This window comes from Pogona vitticeps, chromosome 3, assembly GCF_051106095.1.
Source record: "Pogona vitticeps strain Pit_001003342236 chromosome 3, PviZW2.1, whole genome shotgun sequence".
In the NCBI taxonomy this organism is placed as follows: Eukaryota; Metazoa; Chordata; class Lepidosauria; order Squamata; family Agamidae; genus Pogona; species Pogona vitticeps.
In genome coordinates this window covers 96,999,154-97,022,481 of record NC_135785.1, presented here as the reverse complement: position 1 = coordinate 97,022,481, position 23,328 = coordinate 96,999,154, and the positions used below count along the sequence as shown (strand labels likewise).

General features: G+C 39.2%; 1 protein-coding gene across 3 annotated transcripts in view; it reads left to right on the top strand.

Moving 5' to 3' along the window:
- Positions 1-23,328, top strand: part of LOC110078742 (solute carrier family 22 member 15-like) — a 50,957-nt gene that overhangs the window by 21,730 nt on the left and 5,899 nt on the right. For all 3 annotated transcript variants that reach the window (XM_020793190.3, XM_020793191.3, XM_072995175.2), the window contains exons 4-10: positions 576-740; positions 4,326-4,455; positions 6,102-6,323; positions 9,608-9,748; positions 10,283-10,371; positions 11,509-11,617; positions 14,438-14,510. In XM_020793190.3, coding sequence (XP_020648849.3) covers positions 576-740; positions 4,326-4,455; positions 6,102-6,323; positions 9,608-9,748; positions 10,283-10,371; positions 11,509-11,617; positions 14,438-14,510 — 929 coding nt within the window. The remainder of the gene's footprint in view (positions 1-575; positions 741-4,325; positions 4,456-6,101; positions 6,324-9,607; positions 9,749-10,282; positions 10,372-11,508; positions 11,618-14,437; positions 14,511-23,328) is intronic.

Genomic DNA, 23,328 nt, shown 5'->3' with positions numbered 1-23,328 from the left:
CGGTTTGCGATGATTGGTACCCTGCCTCGCTTACCGATCATCGCAAAATGATGATTTTAAAACAGCTGATCGGCGGTTCCAAAATGGACACTGGGTAAAAAACATGGCCGCCCGCTGTGTTTAGGGACGGATTCCTCGCTTACTGGGCACCCAAAATGTCCACCGTATGGAGGATTTTCGCTTAAAGGTAAGTTTTTACCCCATAGGAACGCATTAAACAGGTTTTAATGCATTGCTATGGGCTTTTTTATTTCGCATAGCGATGAAATCGCTTTCCTTTTGCTGCACGGATTATCGTCGCTATGCGAGGCACCACTGTAGATTGGTGGCTGTTAGATACAGATATGCTATGATTTATTAAATATTGTTGGGTATTTTTTTAATTTGATGTTGTCTATATTTTAAAGTACTAAAACATTTTATGATCATTTATTCTGGTGGTACCGAGATTTCATCCACCATGAAATAAGTCTGTATATATTTTCTTTGTTTTTTCTGTATTTAAGCCCACAAATCAACCCCTGTACACAAAGATCTGAGAGTAAGTTTACTTATTGCTTGTGTTTTTTCCACAGGTCTTCTGTTTGATGTCATTTTTGGGTATGTCTCAGCATTTGCTCCAAACTATGAAATTTTTGCCATGTCACGGTTTTTTGTTGGAATTATGAATGGTGGCATGTCTCTGGTATCTTTTGTTTTGACACAAGAATATGTAGGGAAGTCCTTCTGGGCACTGACAGGTAAGATACAAAAACTTATTTGAATCTATGAAATGAAAGAACATTAAAATGTAGTCAAATCCATCTTTTTATGTTTAGTATATTTTTAGACGTAGAATGAGTTGGTATTAATACTCCAGATCCCACAGTTTTTAAAACATTCAAAAACTTGTGCTTGCGTAGTGTTTTGAACAGTTTTAGTCAGTGAATAGCTTTTTGAGAAAAACAAAATATTTTTTCCGCATTTTTGTTTCTAAAATATTCCCAGTTGTGTTGCTGATGCATTTTGAAAATGGTAGAACATTTTGTCCACACAACGTAACTGAGTGCTATAATTTCTGCTTCCCTATCTTCCTTATTGAAATAATGTTTTTGCTGTTTAAAGTAATGACTCTCAAGGTTCATGACCACATACTTCTCTTACAGTACAAGGCATTTATGGTTTAGTCAGGGATGACTGAGTTTAGATATCTAGCGGGAACTTTAGCAAAAGTAGTGAAACATACACACCTGCCTCCACAGCTCTTCTCTTTGAATATGACACTGTCATTACTTGATTTTTTTCACACCTGTTGACACATAACATATGCATGAGTTGACATGATTCAGTGAGTTGGAGCACCTGGCTGTGAGGTCAGAACTAAGAGTTTGAATGTTCAGTGTGCTTCTTTGCAGACAGACCAGCTGAGATATCCCACAGTATGTGTGGTTAATGGGATAGTGTGCCTTGCCACCTCACCAGCCTTAGGCAAGCTGCAGGATCCCAGAGTGCAACAAAAAGAAGGGACTATAGATGGCGGTATTTGTATAGAAATATCCCCCCCACAGGTGCACATAACGAGGGTCCGGCCCCCTGGGGCCAGACCGACCAGTCACCATTCCGCTGCTGCTGCGGGCTCCGCACTCCCTTCCTATCGCTCCAGTGGCCTCAGGGGGCTGGACCCTCGTTATCTGCACCTGTGGAGGGATATTTGTATATGAATATGAATACCCCCCATCTCTAGAAGGGACAAGAAAACCACCTATGACTACTATATACAACAAAAGTCATGGCATTGTCACCATAAATCAAAATCCTTGATGGTATATAATTTGTTGTTATTTAGTCAATAAGTCGTGTCTGACGCTTTGTGACCCCATGGACCAGAGCACGCCAGGCCCTCCTGTCTTCCACTGCCTCATGGAGTTGGGTCAAATTCATGTTGGTCGCTTCGATGACACTGTCCAACCATCTCATCCTCTGTCGTCCCCTTCTCCTCTTGCCCTCACACGTTCCCAACATCAGGGTATTTTCCAGGGAGTCTTCTCTTCTCATGAGATGGCCAACGTATTGGAGCCTCATCTTCAGGATCTGTCCTTCCAGTGAGCACTCAGGGTTGATTTCCTTCAGCATGGATAGGTTTGTTTTCTTTGCAGTCCAGGGGACTCTCAAGAGCCTCCTCCAGCACCACAGTTCAAAAGCATCAATTCTTCGGCGGTCAGCCTTCTTTATGGTCCAGCTCTCACTTCCATACATCACTACTGGAAAAAACATAGCTTTGACTACGCAGGCCTTTGTCAGCAAGGTGATGTCTCTGCTTTTTAAGATGCTGTCGAGGTGTGTCATCGCTTTCCTCCCAAGAAGCAGGCATCTGTTAATTTTGTGGCTGCTGTCACCATCTGCAGTGATCATGGAGCCCAAGAAAGTAAAATCTGTCACTGCCTCCATATCTTCCCCTTCTATTTGCCAGGAGGTGATGGGACCAGTGGCCATAATCTTATTTTTTTTTGATGTTGGGCTTCAGGCCATTTTTTGCGCTCTCCTCTTTCACCCTCATTAAGAGATTGTTTAATTCTTCCTCACTTTCTGCCATCAGAGTTGTATCACCTGCATATCAGAGGTTGTTGATATTTCTTACGGCAATCTTAATTCCGGCTTGGGTTTCCTCCAGTCCTGCCTTTCATATGATATATTCTGCATATAAGTTAAATAAGCAGGGAGACAATGTACAGCCTTGTCGTACTCCTTTCCCAATTTTGAACCAATCAGTTGTTCCATATCCACTTCTAACTGTTGCTTTCTGTCCCACATATAGATTTCTCAGGAGGTTGATAAGGTGGTAAGGCACTCCCATTTCCTTAAGAACTTGCCATAGTTTGCTGTGATCTGCACAGTCAATGGCTTTTGCATAGTCAATGAAGCAGAAGTAGATGTTTTTCTGGAACTCTGGCTTTCTCTATAATCCAGCGCATGTTAGCAATTTGGTCTCTAGTTCCTTTGCTCCTTCGAAATCCAGCTTGTATTTCTGGGAGTTCTTGATCCACATACTGCTGAAGCCTACCTTGTAGGTACATAGTTAGTATCACCTGAAATGGTCCTTTAAACCTTCTTCTCTGCATTTTTCTAGTAGTGTCTTATGCTATCCATCCTTACCTGTTCTTTTCATTTTTAAGCAAATGTTCATGGGATCATGTGTTCTCATTATCATTATGGTATTCCTTCTTCTCCCAAAAGTTCCCATCTGTTTGGTCCTATGTTCCCAGCTTGCTCCTCTTTGTCTCTTTCCCCTTTACAGTTTTCCTTTTTGTGGGGCTATCTTGGCTCACTTGTCATCTACTTTCATTGGAACTGGCCTTTGAGAGCTTGAAGAGATGCTCTGCTTCCTGTTGCTTTTTCGGGTGCTGTGTTGCTTAGTGCCTCTTGCCAGTGAGCTGGCTGAGAGAGTAGATTAAAACTTGGCATGGAGAAGGCGCCATTGATGATTGCCTTTCACAACATTGTTGATGATGTGTATGTTGTCATGACAACAATGTCTGAGGCTACAGTATTTGAAGTGTGCTTTGTGAGCTGCTGGTGTCTAGCATAATTTAATAATGCACAGAATAGATACAAGCATTTTGTTTTTCCTGTCACTGATTCAGTGCTCTTCAGAAGATTGTAAAACCCACATGGCATCATAATCAGGCTACTGTCCGATGAAGGTGGAGACTTGCAGCACTATCTTATCCACATTTACTTAGAAGTCCTTGTGTTCTCTAGGGCTTACTTACAAGTAAACATACATAGGTTTGTTAGCTGTAGGGTATATAGCTTTAGGGTAATTTGCTTTGAAGTCAAGGAGACTGCTTGCCGCTGAAATAAGTAGGATTGACATGCTAATAAGTTTTTTAAAAATGACATTCTAGCCCATCCTTTTTTTTTTGTTTTTGTTGTTGTTGTTGTTGTTCCCAACCCTGATCTGGATTAAATGTTAGAGCATGTAGAAAACATCTGTTACAATATTTTTCCCATTCTTTTTTGTTTATTTGTTTCAGTGTCATGTTTGCAATTCAGTTTTTGTGCTTTAATTCTCTAAATTGAGATGTACTTTTAAATAGAGATGAATAATGAAGATTGTATCTTAATAATGTTATTTTGAATTGTTGCTATTTGACACAGTCCATGGAGTTACTTCATGTCATTTAAAAACAGGGAAGATTATGCATGGGATCCCACCTGAAATAATTTGGATTGCTCATGAGTGAGGGGTTATAAAACTGTATTCTAAATAATTATATTCCCAAGCTACTACACCAGTAAATAGCTTTTTAATGATTTATTTGTTTTTATTTTGCTTCTGTTTTTAGGCTCATTGACAAATCTGACTTTTGCAGTTGGCATAGCAGTTTATGCATTATTGGGTTATTACATAAGGGAGTGGCGTTTCCTTGCCTTCGTATCAAATTCTCCTGGATTGTTCTTTTTCCTTCTCTCTTTGTAAGTAGTAGTAGTAATAGTAGTAGTAGTAGTTGTTGTTGCTGCTGTGACTACATATATGTTTTTGTGTGTGTGTATGTAATTTCAATACAGATCTTTACTGGACCTTTAGTACTGTTTTCTGGGGGGACAGAAGGATATAGGCAGAAATTTTAATTTGCTGTATGCCAAGTAATATTCAATCAGTATAACTTCAGGACATTTCTCTTTACTGATTAGTCTTTCCTTTATTTTTGACTTGTCACAGCAAAATGTTCGGTTTTGCACTGCATCTCCAATAAAAACAAAATCAAAATGAACTTCAGACTCACTGATATTAATGTTGATCAGAGCATGAACAAATCTGTTGTGCAGGAACACTTGTGGCTTAGTGATGAAAAAGGAAGGCAAGGAACAAATTAAAGACATTGATAGGAAAAGGTTTCCCATTGCCTACCTGAAAAGCCTCCTCAGGAAGCTGTAAGGAGCTCCTCAGCAATCTAGGGTAAGATACAGGAGGACCACTGGGTGAAGGAAAGGAGAAGGAATTTTACTCCTTGTAGGTTGTTGTAGGAACAAAGGAACGATGCCTATCGCTGCAGTAAGCGACCAAGAATTGAATCAAGATTCTTTTGAGTTAACAGAAATCTTGCATAAAATGCATGATTTGTAAGTGAGTAATAGCTGGAATATAACAAACAAATGAGATCTAGAAACAAATATATGGGGGGAGAGGTGTTAATTAGAAATAAAGTGAATCAAATAAATATTTCCCCTCTTTCACTTCTCTCTGTCTCTATGTTTTGGTATTAGATGAATTAATTATTAATACTACTGTAATAGTTAAATCGGTTATGGCTCTAACATAACAAGCCATTGCAATGTGTCAGCTCCAGTAAGTTTGTCTTTCTCTTATCACATTGAATGAAACAGCTTCTTTAGTTTGCTGTTCACACCAGTTAATAGTAATATAAAATAAGTTTCATTGTTCAATCCCTCATTTACTATTTGGAATGTTGATATGCTCTAGATAAATGTTTACACATGCCATAGAAATAATACAGAAGGATGTGACAAGAAGAAAAATTGATTTGGGCATTATCCAGTCTCACTTTTGTATGTATGGAAGAAAAGGTTTGAAGTTTTTCCATGCCTGATAAAGCTTTATTACAACTGGATGACTGAACAGTTCATTTCCTCAGATTTACTAATTTCCACAAAAAGTGAAAAATAGATTACAATGAAAGATTTATGTCTGGAATATGTCTATAAATGGTAGATGTTAACACACAGTCTTGTGTCTTTACTGATATAGGAGCCAAGCAGCTGGAAATTGTCTTACTGATAAATCAGTGGTCAGTGTCCTTTCTGTTTCAGGACTGTTTAAAATAGTCTTCCCTAAGTTGGCATCCTCTCTTACACCTTCCATCATCCCCTGAAGACTAAGGATGCTTTTGGATATATCACCCTGTTCTGATTTTTAAGATAGTAGAGCTCTAGCAAATGTTCTGTATTTTTGTGTGCCTTTTGTCTCAGTCATTTACGTTTGGAAAAGAAGTATGATGATCCAATGAACAGACATAGTTACTATTATGCAGATTTTAGAAAGTGATGCAGATGATCCATTTTGTTCTATTATGTGTCTGTTTGAATGTGTCCTTTTTCAGTATGCTTCCAGAATCACCAAGATGGTTATACTCTCAAGGCAAAACTGCAGAAGCAGAGTGTGTACTACAATACATAGCCGTTGGTAACAAGAAAGAGAGACTGGCTGTGAAACTGAAGCAGTGCAGAGCAGCAGTGAAAAAGGATGATTCAGCACCTGGTGTCTTAAACCTAGTGAAACATCCAATTCTTCGCTGGCGCACTGTCATCTTGATGTATATCTGGTAATTAATAGAAAGAGATGCTGAGACTATGTGAATCAGTTACACAAGGAAAGTAAATTCTGGCTCTTAAATTCCCGCTTTCACTGAAAATTTTACTATTGCTATTACTATTATTTATTTATTTATTTATTTATTTATTTATTTATTTATTTATTTATTTATTTATTTATTTATTTATTTATTTTCTATAGCTACAGTATAACATAAACAAAAACATATAACACATAAGCTAAAATACAATTTAACTGTGTATCCCACCACCGTATGCGGGACCTCTTGCCGTAATCATCATCATCATCATCATCATCATCATCATCATCATCATCTTCTTCTTCTTCTTCTTCTTCTTCTTCTTCTTCTTCTTCTTCTTCTTCTATTATTGTGCTCTTCTCCAAAACTGTATTGATTATTGATTTGGAGCTCTCCCTTTTCCTTTTATTAACACATATTCCAAAAATCTACCCCATATTTCATAAAAAAATTTTTTTCAGCTCTCCTTTCTTAACCTTTAAATTACAAGTTAATTTATCATTTATTGCTATATTCTGTATTTCTTTGTACTATTCTTTGATTTGCAATTCAACTTTTAATTTCCATTGTCTAGCTATAATCATTCTAGCTGCTGTTAATAAATTGATTATCAATTTTTAGTCATTTTGTCATATTCCACATTCTCATATATTGATAACAAAGCAATCTCGGCATTAGATTCTATATCTTTTCCACATATATAGCTTAATTCTTTAAAAATTTGTTTCCAAAATCTTTGCACTTTTTCACATTCCCACCACATATGAAAGTACGTACCAATTTCTTTCTCACATTTCCAACAGACATTCGGATAGCTGGCATTAATTTTGTTCATTATACTTCCCACTCGGATTAGTGACGGAAACAGAGAATTTTCCTACCATTATGAAAGTGTATGGGGAATTATTTAAAGAAAAAAAGTGATTAGATTGAAAGATTGATTGTATAAAATGAGATTGATAGATCAAATGAAACAAACTCTTCAGAATAGGAGCACTTCATGGTTGAATTATATACAGCTAGAAAGATGGACTAATGAATGAGTAAAGAAATATAATAATGGTAGAGAATATACAAAGTATGAACAATTTTTATTATCATATGAGGACATTAGGATGACTTTCTCAGTAAAAGGTTCTGTGAGTAAAATTTACTTGCTTCTTAATTTAGAGGAAGAAGAAAGTGAGAAAGAAGGATTGAAAATAGCGTGGGAGCAAGATATTGGAAAAAGAATAAATGAAGAAGAATGGAGGAAGATATGGAAAATAAGGGTTTTAAGATTTATGTCAGTGAGAATAAGAGAAAAAATTTAAAACTCAGTTTAAGATGGTATTTAACACCATTAAATTTTATTTATTTATTTATTTATTTGATTTATATACTGCCCAGTTGGCAGCCAGGGCCACTCTGGGTGGTTTACAACAGATAAACAAATGCATGCACTAGAACTCTTTTGTTGTTACCTCTTATTTCAAAGAACAATACAGGACATGAGGAATCACTGTCTGTTCTGAATCATGAGAGAGCACCATCTTGACATACATATATGTGTATCCACACACAGTAAATCAAAGTGCCAACAGTTGAGGCTTTTCTTTTTCCATATTTTATTAACCTTGCTAGTATGAGGCTTAAACTAGAAGTATTCAATGTGAGCTGAATGGTGAGCTTCATTTAGAGTAGTGTAGTTTATGTCTTCCTAGGGGATGAGAGCCTGATTATAATTTTTTGTAAGGAAAGAAAGGCAGAAATGCAAAGCATACTGTTTTACCAACATGGTTATTATAGGAAAAATGTACTAGGTGATATTTAATAAATTATGGCAAATGCCTTCATATGAATTGTCTTTGTCACAATATACCAAGAAAGAACTGCCATCTGTTTTAAGTAGAGATTGTGTGTTCACTTGGAATACAGTAATCGAGTCATTGGCCAAAAACCTGTTCTGTACACTGGTGGAAAAAATATACAGTGGCGCCTTGCTTGACGATTGCATCGTTAGACGAGGAAATTGCTTGACGAAGAAGTTTTTGTGATTGCTTTTGGATCGCAAAATGATGTTTTAATAGGCAAAAATCACTTAACGACGATCGGTTCCCTGCTTCAGGAACTGATTTTTCACTTAACGGCGAACTTTACGGCTAATTGTCAGGTCTTCAGAATGGCTGCCCGCTGTTTAAAATGGCTCCCTGCTGTGTTTTAGGATGGATTCCTCACTTTACAGGTACTGAAAATGGCTGCCCTATGGAGGATCTTCGCTGGACGCTTAGGTATTTAGCCCATTAGAACGCACTGAACCGGTTTTCAATGCATTTCAATGGGCTTTTTCGTTTCACTTGACAAGGATTTCGCTTAACAGCGATTTGAATGGAACGAATTATTCTCATCAAGCGAGGCGCCACTGTACCATATCCTGCAACACGACTAATTTCTGCTAATACACAAATACTTAGATCCCTCTTTGTGTATTAAGTTGGGTGGTTTGGCAAACAAACAGGAATCCAAGCGAGAACTCATTGGTTAGTGGCAATTAGCCACTGTGAGTTACATTATTTCCCTTCCACTGGCCCAATGACAGAACAGGATTTTGGTCACTGAATAATTGAAATTTTACTGAAGATACCATACACTTCTGTTTTTCTGCTTGTCTTGTCTGAAATAAAGGTAGGAGGTCAGAATAGTAATGGGCTGGAGGACCTTCAACATTAAAAAAAAGTAGTATGCAACAAATATTTGAAATTTACATTGAGAATTGTGCATTCCTCAGTGCTTGTGTATTTTCAGTTCTGCTGCATGTCATGGAATTTTGGCCTTAAACAGTCCTACTATAAAAAAGATAGAAGCATTTAGGATAAATTGTGGATTTATCACCGGATAAACTAGGGATTTTTTGACTGAAAAGGTGACCAGTGAAGTACTAAGGTGACTGAATAAAGATAAAGAATATGTGTATATGAAGTGAAGAAAGCTAAACTGCTGACCATTTAAGTTAAAATGGGAAATTGCCATACAAGATTGATGTTTAGAAAGGCTGCATCCAAAGGTGGAATAGGCATGATGATTTCCAAGCTTGAGTAGGAGAGGAACAGCAAGAAGAATGATATAGAATTCATAATAATGGAAGCCCTGTTGCAGAATGAAACAAACTTCCAACTTGCAGGATCCACCTAACAAATTAGTACACAGCTTAACATTGCATAAATTCCTCAGATACTGAGGAACATAACTGATCAATCTTTTTTCATAATGTTTAGGTATGTGTGCAGCCTTGTATACTATGGCCTAACGTTGAATGCTGGTGAATTAGGAGGAAATCTATACCTGAATGTGGCACTTTCTGGCCTTGTTGAGGTTCCTGCATTCCCTCTGTGCATGTTCTTCATTGAGAAATCTTGGTAAGATTATATAACTTTCTAGTTTTGCATGCAGGCTGTACACATTGTACAGTTCATAGGTAACATGACCCTTAAGCATTTTCCATTTACTTCTGATTTATTACAATGTTTTCATCTATGTTTAGCATGCTGGGAAGAAGAAGTCCTACAACCATCTTGGAGGGTTGGCCTGAAAAATGAATCCTCCCTAGAACAAGTGTTTGGTGATGCCATACGATACCTAGTTCCCATGTAGTCTTAGCATTTTGCAGGTAGCACATCAGACATATAGGTAACGTCATTTTGATTTGATTCATGGAAGGTGAATACTTTGTTCGGCACTGATCCGTTCACCTCCCGAGATATGGAGAGAAGGGGGACACAGCACTTGTCTTTTTTTTCTTTTTTTTTGCACTCAGTGTATTTTCCTCCCACCATACACATTTTTGCCTTCCGTTACTTATCTAGTTGACCCTTAAGAGACAAATCTATCAACATTGTAAGTAACAACATGCATCCTTACAGAGATTTAATCTGCTTTCCTTCCCACTTTAGGTCAGGAAGATGTAAAAGTACAGCTGCATTTTTAATATTTGCAGGCGTTGCCTGTGTATTTACTATGTGCTTACCAGAAAATGTTGGTGGTGAGTATATATTTTTTTCTAATCAAATGTAGCTTTTGCCATTGTACACACAGCTGACCATACTAGAAAAAAAAGAAAAGAAAATAAATACATGGAGTTCATTAGGGCCAAACAACAACTGTACCACAGTTATTGTATATCATAAAGAAAAAAATTAATCTTAGGTAAAATTGTCATTTTACATACTGTTTTTCTACCAAACCATGAAAGCCCAAACTGGTAAAGATAGTAGGAGTTGAGAGATTGGCAAAATGTTATTAATAATTTTTGTATTGGAGGTAAAAAGAATCAAGGAGTAATAAGAGGAGATTGTATGAATCTCAAAAATTAGGAGGGTTAGGGCTTCCTAATTTAAGGTTGTACTATATAGCTAATCAAATGAGACATATAGTTGACATGTCTAATTCTAAGAAGTTAACATAGCTGAGACTGGAATCTCAGTAACCTGATGAGTACCTTGAGAATATTCTTTTCAAACAAAATATTAACAGTATTGTAAAAAAAATCCTTTAAAAAAAGTATTTATTAATTTGGAATAATTATTGGGAAATATTTATAACATCAGTAATCCCCATTATATTCAGTTGTAGAATTAGAAAAATTTCCAGAAAATATGAAAAATCTGGAAATTTTATTAACAAAGAAACAAGTTATTAGATTAAATGATTATTTGGAAAAGATGGGTAATAAAGAAGAAATGTTAGCAATGTTAGATCAAAAAGAACATTGTGGCTTGATCTTATTCAATTAGAGCAATGGAATAAAATTTGGGAAAGAAACAAGAGTAAATGCAGGGATCTTACAAGGTTAGAAGAAACAGCAATGCGGAAGGAAAAGTAGATGAAAATGAAAACAAAATGAAAGGAATAACAACTAGAATTTATAAGATATTCATAGGTGCAGGGGACCATCAAAATGGCCTAGTTTTGTAATTCTGTACACCAGGAATGGGCAACCTGTGGTTTTCCAGATGTTGCTGGTGACCTCTCAAATGTTGCATTCTAATTCCCATCAGCCTCAGATAACATGATTATAAGTTGTCTTGCCTTCAGTAGAATGTCTTTCTCTCTAGATAAGCATAATTTTTTTGAACAGACATGTTTATTTGCAGATTGTTTCTTGTCTATTATATTCTAGGCTTTTTCTTCAGTCCCAGGGTCCTGGCTTTATATGGGAAATTGACTGTAAGTGCTGCTTTCAACATCATTTATATTTACACTTCAGAACTCTACCCAACAGTAGTGAGGTAAATGAAATTTGAAATCGTTATTTTTATATTTATGTCCGGTGCCGTAAGAATTCTCTGCTTAAATCAATAACGTACTGCACATGACTAAACCTCACCTTAAATCACTTAAAATTAAAGCTCACATTGAACCAAATAGAACCACATCTCAGTGCACCATGTCACCTAGAATACAGTAATTTGATCACAGAAATTAAGCAGGGAAGGGTTTGTTCAGTTCTTGGATGAGAGAATTCCAGGGAATATCAGGGATCTCCAGATAATGCTAGGAAGGAATCCTGCCCGAAATGCTACAGATGCTATCCATATTAACGTGTTGGGCTAGATGGACCATTAGTCTGACCCAGTGTAAGGCAATTACATCTAGAGTTACAGCACTGTTGGCCTTTGTGCCTCTGAGTTGCCAGAGTAGCTCTGCCAGCAGCAGAGAAAGGAGCAAGCAGATAGTAAGCCTCTTGGGCAATGTGATCAGTGATTTGTGGGCCCAAGAGTGAGGTAAAGCAGTGTGTTGCCAGTTACTAACCACTCTTTATGAACATGAAAAAGTTCCTTGAAGTATGGTGTCATCAAATGTAAAAAGGGGTGGGTTTTATCTCCCTGCCCTTCCAAGCTCTGAGGAAGAAAAATGTGTGATTCAGTAGGGCAAAGGGGTGCAGTTATTTTCCTCTTAATAGTTAAATTGTCTTGAGATGTGGGTGCCAATACAAGATTTTAAATGATTTGTGAGCTGTTTTTGAAGGAAGACTAAATTAGAGGAAAAATTGTTTCACTAACTCATCTATGCTCATTTGAAATAAAACTGGCTGGTTCAACACATTTGAGGAATATATTTCTGTTTTTAATGTATTGTCATTTCGTGAAGATTGAAAATGCTGGAGTAATATGAGCATAGAGTTTTATCACCACCTAGTGGTAAGGTGTAGCTTTGTAAAAAATAACTTCGCTTTGAATATTTAGGAGAGAAATATATTGCAACTAATAAGCAGACATCCATTATAGTGCATTGTATTTATTTATTTAATGTAAATAATGCATGGTTAATTCAACACGAGCAGCATTGGCTGAGAATATCTAAACTGGCAATCAAAACTCTGCACTGGCATAAACATTGATTCATTTTCTTTCTTTTATTCTACCTTTCATCCAAATCAATAAGAATACCATACAGGCTTCCCTCCCCCAATTTCTCCTTCTTCTTCTTTTTAATTTTCAGAGTAAATCTGGGAGATAGGTTCTCTGTGAGAGAGTGCCTGGTCTAGGAGAATCCAGAGAATTTTGCATCCCTGGATATCTTTAGCAAAAAAGAGGTTCACAGCTACACATTCTGTTATGAGTTTTATTGCTGATTATGGCAAAGTAGGATTCTCCTTAAAGAAGAAATATAGTTTGTTGAACAAGCTGCAACTGTAGTACTGAATCAAGATCTTCCTTTTTAAATATATGGTCTTCATTTAAACTCTACCTCTCCTATCTTTTAAAGCAATACTGCTCTTCATTTTTTTTATAACTGACACATATTAAGTGAAGGAGTTACAGATTTACTCATTTATTTTATTTTCTGTGCCCCACCTGTCTTCCAAAAAAGAAGGTAAAGTGGCTCACAAATGGCTAAAAGACACAAACAATTAAAATAACAATAAATGAGAATATTAAAATACAGTGGCTAAAATCCTGTTGCTTAGCATAGTGAGTCACAACTGGAGTAGACTCATTGAATCAGCAGAGATTTGGTGAGTCAACTTCTCTGTAAGCTCCAGTGGGCCTACTTTAGTTGCAACATTACACCAAGCAACAGGATTTTAGTCACTTAAACTTACCAGTGTTAGAAACAGCTCATTAAAACCAGTTAAAACCCAGTTAAAAACCACAATGAATCATTAAAGTATGCTGCATCACGTATTGCAACTCATTTCTTAGAAGGACAGTCAATTTCCAAAGGCCTATTTTTAAAAAGTATTTGCCTGTTGACAAAAGGGCACAGAATTGAGGTCAGCCTAGCCATAACTGAGAAGGAAGTTCTATAGCCTGGAAGTAGCCATTTAAAGTACCCTGTCTCATGTGTTCACCAAAAACATCTGTGAGGATGGTGGGAACAAGAAAAGGCCCTCTCTTGAAGATCTCAGAAGCCAGGGAGGAATATATGGGGAGATAATGTCTTTCAAATAGCCTGGACCAAATTCATGTGAGACTTAACTGGCACTTTGAATTCGGTTTGGAAGCAGATGAGATTCAGTATATTCTTTAATATATTTTTTTCAGTCCTGATATGCATATCGGTTGGAGAATTTTCACTTAGCATCACTTATTAAGTAGGATTAGAAACAAAACATCACTGTCTGCAGTGTTTCAGGTCCATGTTTCATCCAACTTACCATTCTCTCTGACAAAATATTCTATTCCAATGCCTCTCCCCTTTTATTCCTTGATTTCCAAGAGTCAGTCAGCATTCTGTATCCATCTGAGTGCAATGATGATGCATTTTGGCAACTTGGTTGTGGTGTATGTATACAGATGTAAAAAAGTTGTTTCCACGATTGATCTGGAACAAAGTTCTGGGAACCTAATGGTTGGTGAGAATGGGTGGCAGGTATCAAAGCAAGGGAGCACCCAAGTTAGAGAATGTAGATTGTCTGGTGGGATAGGACCATGATTAAATTCTGTTGAGAACTTGCTGTCTACTCAGGTTTTAAATTTAAAATTCTGCTTGAAAAAGGGTGCACATTGAAACTGAATGGTAGCAATCTTCGTACCATTCAGTTTTGGTTTTGTTATTCTCAGAAAAATATTTTGTGCAAACTTTGTTTCCTTTTGTAAAAACAGGAATGCTGGCTTGGGTGTGTGTTCAATGACTTGTAGATTCGGCGGTATTCTGGCTCCATTTGTTCCTTCTCTGGTAGGTATTACAATCTCCTCTTTTTACTGTGACGCCATATATTAAAAGAAAATATCCAAATCAAAATGAGATTTAATAATTCACATATACTGCTGTTAAGTATATGACCTTTAAGTGAATGCTACAGGAATCCATATTTATAGCTATGCCACTGTTTCTTATGACTTCATTTGGGGTTGCCAACAAAAGCTAGTTTCTGTGAATAGAATATATTTTAGCACACACACCCTTTTTGGAGAAAACATGGAATAAAAATTACTAATATTTAAAAAGAAACATGAAATAAGTAGCTTTCTTAATTTCAAGGAAAATAGAGGAGGGCAAAACACTTTCTAAGCACTGCATATCACAAGGCTGGAGAAGACAGACTTCAGGAGTAAGCCCAAACTCTGTGAGTTTTGGCTTATGTTAATAACAAGCCCATGTAATTTAATCAGAAGATGTGTCAATAATAATTTCAGCTCCAGTATTGTCAGTAATAATTTCATTTCATATTATTTATTTGTTTATTTAAAATATTTTACTCTTCTCCTTAAAAAGGACCCAAAGTGGCCTACTTAATTGAAAGACAATATTGGAAGCTGAAAACAATGAGTATACAATGGTGGTTCTTTTTCGTGGCCTCTGTGAATCCACATAATTGGGTTGTTCCGCGCCTGCCCAGCATGTCTCGGACATTTCTAGAGCTTAAAGATGTGATTAGTAGGACGTTCCCCTGCGGCGTGTATGCTCCACCCTCCAAAGGTCCCCTCAGTTCCTTTTTGCTGCTGCTTCAGTTGGACCTCTCTCGGAATGCTAGAGCGATTACTGAGATCACTCCTTTATATCATTCATTGACTATTCATCTCTTTCATTCTCTATTTTCAATCATCTCTTTTGTTGGATGTTCCTCTGTAAGTTATCCAATTCCCTTTTGAATTTACTTCATTCGTTTTTCTCTTCTACCCATGGTTTTTTCCTCTCTCCCCCCACCTTTCCCTTTCCCCCTTACTTTTTATGACCCCCCAGGGCCTTTCAAGTGGTGCATGCTTTGTATGAATAAGATCCCTCTTAACGACGGTCACGACCATTGCCTTTTTTGCTTAGGGGCGCAATACCAAACACACTCCTGCCCTGAGTGCAAAAAGCTTACAAAGCTCGCTTTAAAACTATGCCTACAAAGGCTTTGCTCACCTTTGCGAAAAGTCTTTTAAAATGGTCCCCATGGATCTGGTAACCTCTCCAATTCTGCGTCCAGAACATTGAGAAACTCCTCACCTGATATCGAGCCTGACGACTCCGTCACCTCAACAGAAAGACCCTTTGAAGTCCGCTTCAAAATCGAGCTCAGCATCCATGTCAAAAGCTCCAATCTGTCCCAGTGACTCTTCTAAGAAAAAGAAAGATAAGGCTAAACTTAAGAAAACTAAGAAACCTACGAAATTGACTCAAATAGACCCACCTCAACTGGTGCTCCCATCATCGATCCTCAATGCGTCATCTAGAGACGCCCCTGGCTCGATCTCGGATAGAGATAATCTAACTTTAACACTGGCTCAGGCTGTAGCTTCCATTACTAGCCTTTTGCCGAGTACTGGCCTATCTCTGGCTAATGTTCATTCCAGCCCAGCCTTGGCCAATTCAAGCCTTAGATCATCAGGACGGGCAATACCTATTCAGGTCTCTGGCTCGGAGTTGTCTCATCAATCTCTCCACAAACACTGGGCAAAGAGATGACACCTTTCTCTAATCCAATATGCCCCTCCACACAGGGAATTTTACTATTGTCCCGAACCATCTCGATACTCAACTAGAGATGCCCATGGGGATTGGTACCACCACTACGGCCCCTACTATCCTGAAGACCTGACTGAGCATGTCTATTTTGACGAACCAAGGAGGGTGAGAGATGCTTATTCACCCCGATACTCACCTTCCATATCACCTTCACTGTCATGACATACAGTTGTGTTCAAAATTATTCAACCCCCAATGCTGTAAAGGGGTTTAGGGACTATAGTGTACATTTGGAATTGTATTCAGAATGAAATCCTACAAGGACGTTTTAAAGAACCAAAAGCAACTAAAATAACATCAATTGTTTATGTAATACAGTAGTAAATGTTTCTTTTGTGGTTTCTTCATTGCCACAATTATTCAACCCCTTAAAGACTACCACTCTGAAGAAGAGAGGTTCATTCAGGTGTTTTCGATCAGGTATTGAAAACACCTGTGGATGTCACCGAGCACCAATCAAGCATAATAAGCACCAATTAGGCAGCTTTAAAATGACTGTGATACTCAGCTCCTTCTAGACATTTACTGGTGTGGTTACAAACATGGTGAAGTCAAGAGAATGGTCCAGGAAGACAAGAGAAGAGGTGATTTGTCTTCACAGGAAGGGCAATGGCTATAAGAAGATTGCAAAGAAGTTAAACATACCAAGAGACACCATAGGAAGCATCATTCGCAAATTCAAGGCAAAGGGCACTGTTGAAATGCTACCTGGTCGTGGAAGAAAGAAGATGCTGACTTCGACTGCTGTGCGCTACCTAAAGCGTAGAGTGGTGAAAAGTCCCCGTGTGACTGCTGAGGAACTGAAAAAAGATTTGTCAGATGTGGGTATAGAAGTTTCAGCTCAGACAATAAGGCGCACACTGCGTAATGAAGGTCTCCATGCCAGAACCCCAGGCGCACCCCCTTGCTGTCTCCCAAGAATAAGAAGAGTCGACTGCAGTATGCCAAAAGTCATGTGGGCAAACCACAAAAGTTGTGGGATAGTGTTCTGTGGACTGATGAAACAAAATTAGAACTGTTTGGGCCCATGGATCAACGCTATGTTTGGAGGAGGAAGAACAAGGCATATGACGAAAAGAACACCTTGCCTACTGTGAAGCATGGCAGAGGGTCAATAATGCTTTGGGGCTGTTTTGCTTCTGCAGGTACAGGGAAGCTTCAGCGTGTACAAGGTACCATGAATTCTCTTCAGTACCAGGAGATATTGGATGAAAATGTGATGCAGTCCGTCACACACCTGAGGCTTGGGAGACGTTGGACCTTTCAACAGGACAATGATCCCAAGCATACCTCCAAGTCCACTAGAGCATGGTTGCAGAGGAAAGGCTGGAACATTTTGGAGTGGCCATCGCAGTCACCAGACTTAAATCCGATTGAGAACCTCTGGTGGGACTTAAAGAAAGCAGTTGCAGTGCGCAAGCCTAAGAATTTGACTGAACTGGAGGCTTTTGCCCATGAAGAATGGGCGAAGATACCCGTAGATCACTGCAAGACACTTGTGTCAAGCTATGCTTCACGTTTAAAAGCTGTTATAACTGTAAAAGGATGTTGTACTAAGTACTAAGATTGAATGTCACTTGGGGGTTGAATAAAAACTAATAATGATGTGAGCACAGAAAAGACATTTGTGGTTATTTCATTATAAACTTAAGGTTATATTTCTCTGACCTACAAGTGCCTCTTTCATGTAAATGTAAGCAAGATGACTGAATGATCAAAATCAATGTCAAAATGGCCAAAACATTCAATTTCAGTGGGGGTTGAATAATTTTGAACACAACTGTAGATGCTGTTCATCCACAGCATATCCAACACTGACTCACCATACATCGATCCCTACGAAATCAGCTCTCAAACATATTCTCCTGGTACCGGATTCTCAGTCGCAACCCAAACAAGCTAAGCACTCTTCCAAGCACTCTTGACATCATACGTCTCTCCAAGTCACCACCACTTAAAAAGGACCTCCCCCTCCTCCTCCTGACATCGAACAACATCCGGTATCACATATACCTCCCATACACCAACTACCTCCACCATCACAACCTTCGGCGTTGGCAACCAAACTACCACACAGATGACCATCCTCACAATCGTCCCTTTCTACTCAAGATTTAACATTCGGTATTTCCCAGGAATCACCCTCTAATTTACCTACCACAACTTCTGATGTGGGCGAAAACCATCCACCATCCCCATCAGAAGACTTCACATCTTATTCCCAGCTTGTTATGCAAATGGCAAAATATTTACAACTCGATATCGAAGAACCACCAGCTCAAAAGAAAGACCTGATCTTCTATGATCTTAATCAGGATAAAACACCACCCCTTAGCTTGAGTTTCATCCCTGCCATGCTTATTTAGTAAAAGAATCATGGGATAAACCCCCTTCCTCACTTCAAATTCTGAGATGCGTGGAAAATCATTACAAAACTCACGGTCCAGACACAGCTTTCCTCTCTAAACATCCCATACCAAACTCAATTATTGTGGAATCTAATCAATCAAGAACACGTAATAAATCATCTGTAATTCCCATCAACCGAGAAAGAAGAAAACCTGACATTCTGAGAAGACGATTCTATTCCCTTACATCATTTATCACGAGGGTCGCTAATTACCAAGCCGCTATGGGCACGTACCACTGCTAGGTATGGAATAGAATTCTACCTATCATTCAAGTGGCTCCAGACACCACCAAGACAGAAGCCCTAAGTATTCACACTGAGGCTTCAACCTTAGCTAAACAGCAAATAATTGCTTCCTGCCATACTGTGGACACCGCCTCTAAAGTTATTTCCACTTCTATTGCCTTGAGGGCTCATGCCCAGCTGAGATCAGCAGGTATCTCAGATGATACTAGATCAAGGATAGAAGACCTTCCATTTGATGGTGCTGGCTTTTTCAATACTAAAACGGATGAAGTAATGGATAACCTCTATAAAATCCGTAAAACAGAACGTTCATATTCTACCCAACAATCTTACCAGTATCAGCGCCCTCAATTTCAAAGACAGTCTTTCTTTCAACAGCAGTTTCGACCATATTGACCACACAAACCACAAGTATCTGACAGATCCTACCCAGGCCCATCTACATCTACAATACCTGCCTTTTGACCTCAACAACAAGAAACACGTTGACAACCCTTTTGACACCCACAAAAGTATCCATATGTACATTCCAAACTAGACTCCATCCCTTCATCAGTGCTTGATGCCAAATCACTAATGATCAGTGGGTTCTTTCTATTGTCCAAAATGGTTATTTCATTGAATTCCAACCTACCCCACCCTCTGGCACCATTAAGACTACTCCATACTCACTAGCTCTCCATGAAGAGGATTCCCTTCTACAAAAACAAGCCATACTCGTAGTCCCGTCCTTTACCCTGCATGGTGGATTCTACTTCAGATATTTTGCAGTCCCCAAAAAGGATGGAGGACTCCGCTCTATTCTCAATCTTAGAAACCTTAATAAATTCATTCAACCTAGACACTTCAGAATGCTGACCCTCAACACTATCATCCCTCTTCTTTCATAGGAAGACTGGTTTGTCATAATTGACCTACAGGATGCGTACTTTCAAATCTCTATCCATCCGCATCATCACAAATTTCTACGATTTTGATTCAACAACATCTCATACCAATTCTGCTCTCTCGTCCCTTCAGACTTTCCACAGCACTGAGGACCTTTACCAAATGTATGGCACCAGTCGCTGCCTACTTCCATTTTCAAGGTATTACCATATTTCCATACATAGACGACTGGTTAATAGTCACCCCTTCTTATCACGATGCTGTCACAGCTACCAAACTCGATACTCTCCAAGATCTCGGACTCAAGGTAAACCTTGCCAGGTCCCATCTTGAGCTCTCACAGACTGCCACCTATATCAGGGCGTGCTTTGACTCCCTACAAGCCAGAGCCTTTGTCCGTCAAGAGAGAATCATCAAACTAAAATGAGCCATCTGACCATTCCAACCCCTAGCTTCGGTATTGGTGCATCAAGCCCAGCACCTTCTTAGGTTTATGGCTTCCACAACAGCCGTTATCCAGCATGAGGTCCCTACAGTCATGGTATCTATCACTATTCAATCCCATTACAGACCACCCATCCAAATATCTCACATTAATATTAGAACTTGCAAGTCAACTCGCCTGGTGGATGTTTCTTCCTCACTTGATTGGAAGCAGACTCTTTCAGCCTCTACAGCTCTCAATACAGGTAACCACCGACCCCAGCCCCTCAACATCACAAGATAACATGGTATGTGGAAGAGGCAAGAACAATTATTACACATCAACCATCTCAAACTCTTGCCAATTATCAAGGTCTTCCACGCCTTCTTACCTCTCATTGCAGGATGAGCAGTACAGCTAGATACAGAGAATACCACAGCACTGTACAATGTAAACATGCAGGGGGGTACCCACTTCCTTTCACTCCTGTCAAACTCTGGGAATGGTACTACCTACACCATGTCTTCCCAGTAGCGGTCCACGTTGCCACAGGGGACAACCTTATTGCAGACCATCTCAGTCACCTTACCACAAGGATGCACAAATGGACATTGAACGACAAAGTTTTCGACCTTCTCTGTCACCGATGGTGTGTCCCGTCCATCAATCCATTTGCTTCTGAGACCAACACCAAGTGACAGCAGTACTGCTCCCGAGCCGGTATTGACAGGAACTCACTTATGATAGACTGGGTCGGAGACCTACTCTACCTACTTCCCCCAGTTCCACTTATACAACAAATCATTATTTAACTTTGACAGTTCTACTCAAATGCCGTCCTCCTCGCTCCATGGTGGCCACACCAGCCATGATTCACCCACCTGAGGTTGATATCGACCATTGTGTTCCATCTCCCATCGATCACCAACCTTCTACCCAGGACAATGGGATGATTTACCACCCTAACATAGACTCTCTGAACCTGACAGCATGGAGGATACTCCCGCTATAAAAAAACATATTAGATCAAGCCCATAAGCCATCGTCATCATTAGGCATCCTTCAGTCTTGAAAGACTATGGTAACGTGCTCTGTATGTAGGACTTGGAACAGCGTCTAATGTGGCTGAGAAGACCAATTTGAGAGTGACAATCCCTTCCACACTGAAGAGAAATCCAATCTGTCCCCTGCCCAGCTCCCTGATTTTGCTGCTTTCGTGACTGCCTCTTTGCCTCGGCCTGCTGGACAAGGGTATCTTCAAATTGGGAGAGGCCATGATGCACCGCCTGCCTCCAGTCTGAATGCCAACATAGACTCTCTGAACCTGACAGCATGAGGGATACTCCCGCTATAAAAAACATATTAGATCGAGCCCATAAGCCATCAACCCAATGGTTATACCACAGCAAATGGAAAACATTCCTTTCTTTTACTAATTCTCAGAATTTACCTGCAACACTGGTTTCTCTGAAGACTTTACTTACCTTTATCCATCATCTCTTTCTCGGACTCTCATTCTACCCTCAAGGTGTAGATTTCTGCTATTGTAACCCATCAGCCTTCTCAGTCTGACTTGGCTAGGCTTTTCTCTCACCCAGTTTTGAAGAAATTCCTCAAAGGACTCCACAATATCTGTCCCCCACGTCAACATCCTTCTCCTCAATGGCCTTTGCAACTTCTTCTCAAAGCACTTACCCAACCACCTTTCGAACTGGCGGCTACTACTAATTTCAAATTACTTTCTTTAAAAACATCATTCCTTGTAGCAATAACATCTGCTAAACGTGCTAGTGAACTTGCAGCCCTCATCTTTCCTTCAGTTCCATTCTGATAAGATTACCCTCTATTTTGATGTATCATTTTTACCTAAAATTGTCTCTGAATTTCACCTCAATCAACCATTGATTTCTGTTTCCTTCTACACTTCTTGAGCACATGCTCCATGTGCTTGATGTAAGATGCTCTTTGGCCTTTTGCATCGATATAACTAAATCATTCAGAAAGCCTCCAAGGCTCTTCTTATGCTTTCATGGTCCTCATAAGGGTACCCCAGCTTCACCTCAAACTATCTTTCGCTGGATTGTTCAAACTATCTCATTGGCCTATGAGCTCACAGGCACAATACCTCCTGAACATTTAAGAGCTCATTCTACCAGAGTGCTGTCAACCTCTACTGCCTTCCAGCATGGACTAGAACTCCCTCACATCTGCCGTGCAGCTACATGGTCTAATCCATCGACCTTTGTGAGGCACTACTGTCTGGATGTCTGGGCAAAGAATGATGTTGCTTTTGGCAGAGTGGTTTTGACATCCTTTCTACCGTGATGTCCCACCATCCGGTAAGTGAGCTTGTCAGTCACCCAACTGTGTTCATTTCTAGAGGTCACAAAGAGAAAGAGAGGTTACCTACCTGTAACCATGGTTCTTCTAGTGGTCCTCTGTGAATCCACACATCCTGCCCATCCTCCCCTCTGTCCGTCACATTGTCTTTTGATATAGTTCTTTGACAGCGGCGGACTCTTACAGGAACTGAGGGGACCTTTGGAGGGCGGAGCATGCGCTCCATGGGGGCATATCCTACTAATCACATGTCTTTAAGCTCTAGAAACTTCCGAGACATCCTGCGCAGGTGCAAAACAACCCAATTGTGTGGATTCACAGAGGATCACTAGAAGAACCATGGTTACAGGTAGGTAACCTCTCTTTTAGATCATTCAAAACAATATTTAAAGCTGAAAGCAATGAGTATAAAGAGGTAGTTTGCATCATTAATAAAACAGTATTAAAGCTAAAACAATATAGGCACTCCTCACTACCTGTTTTACAACCACTCAGACTTACAACCATTTCTCCAGCATGGGGAAATCTCCTTTCTCGGACTTTGTTTCATTCTGCCTCCAAATCAGCCACGACCAACGCCTGAGCTCAAATCAGCAGCAATGCTGCTGCGGCTACTCTTCTGGCTAGGTCCTGCTCCAATTCCTTCCTGCTTCTGCCTTTAAGCTCCTCACTTAATAACCAATTTGCTTAACAATTGAATTGGAACTTGGTTGTTAAGTGAGGTGCGCCTGTAA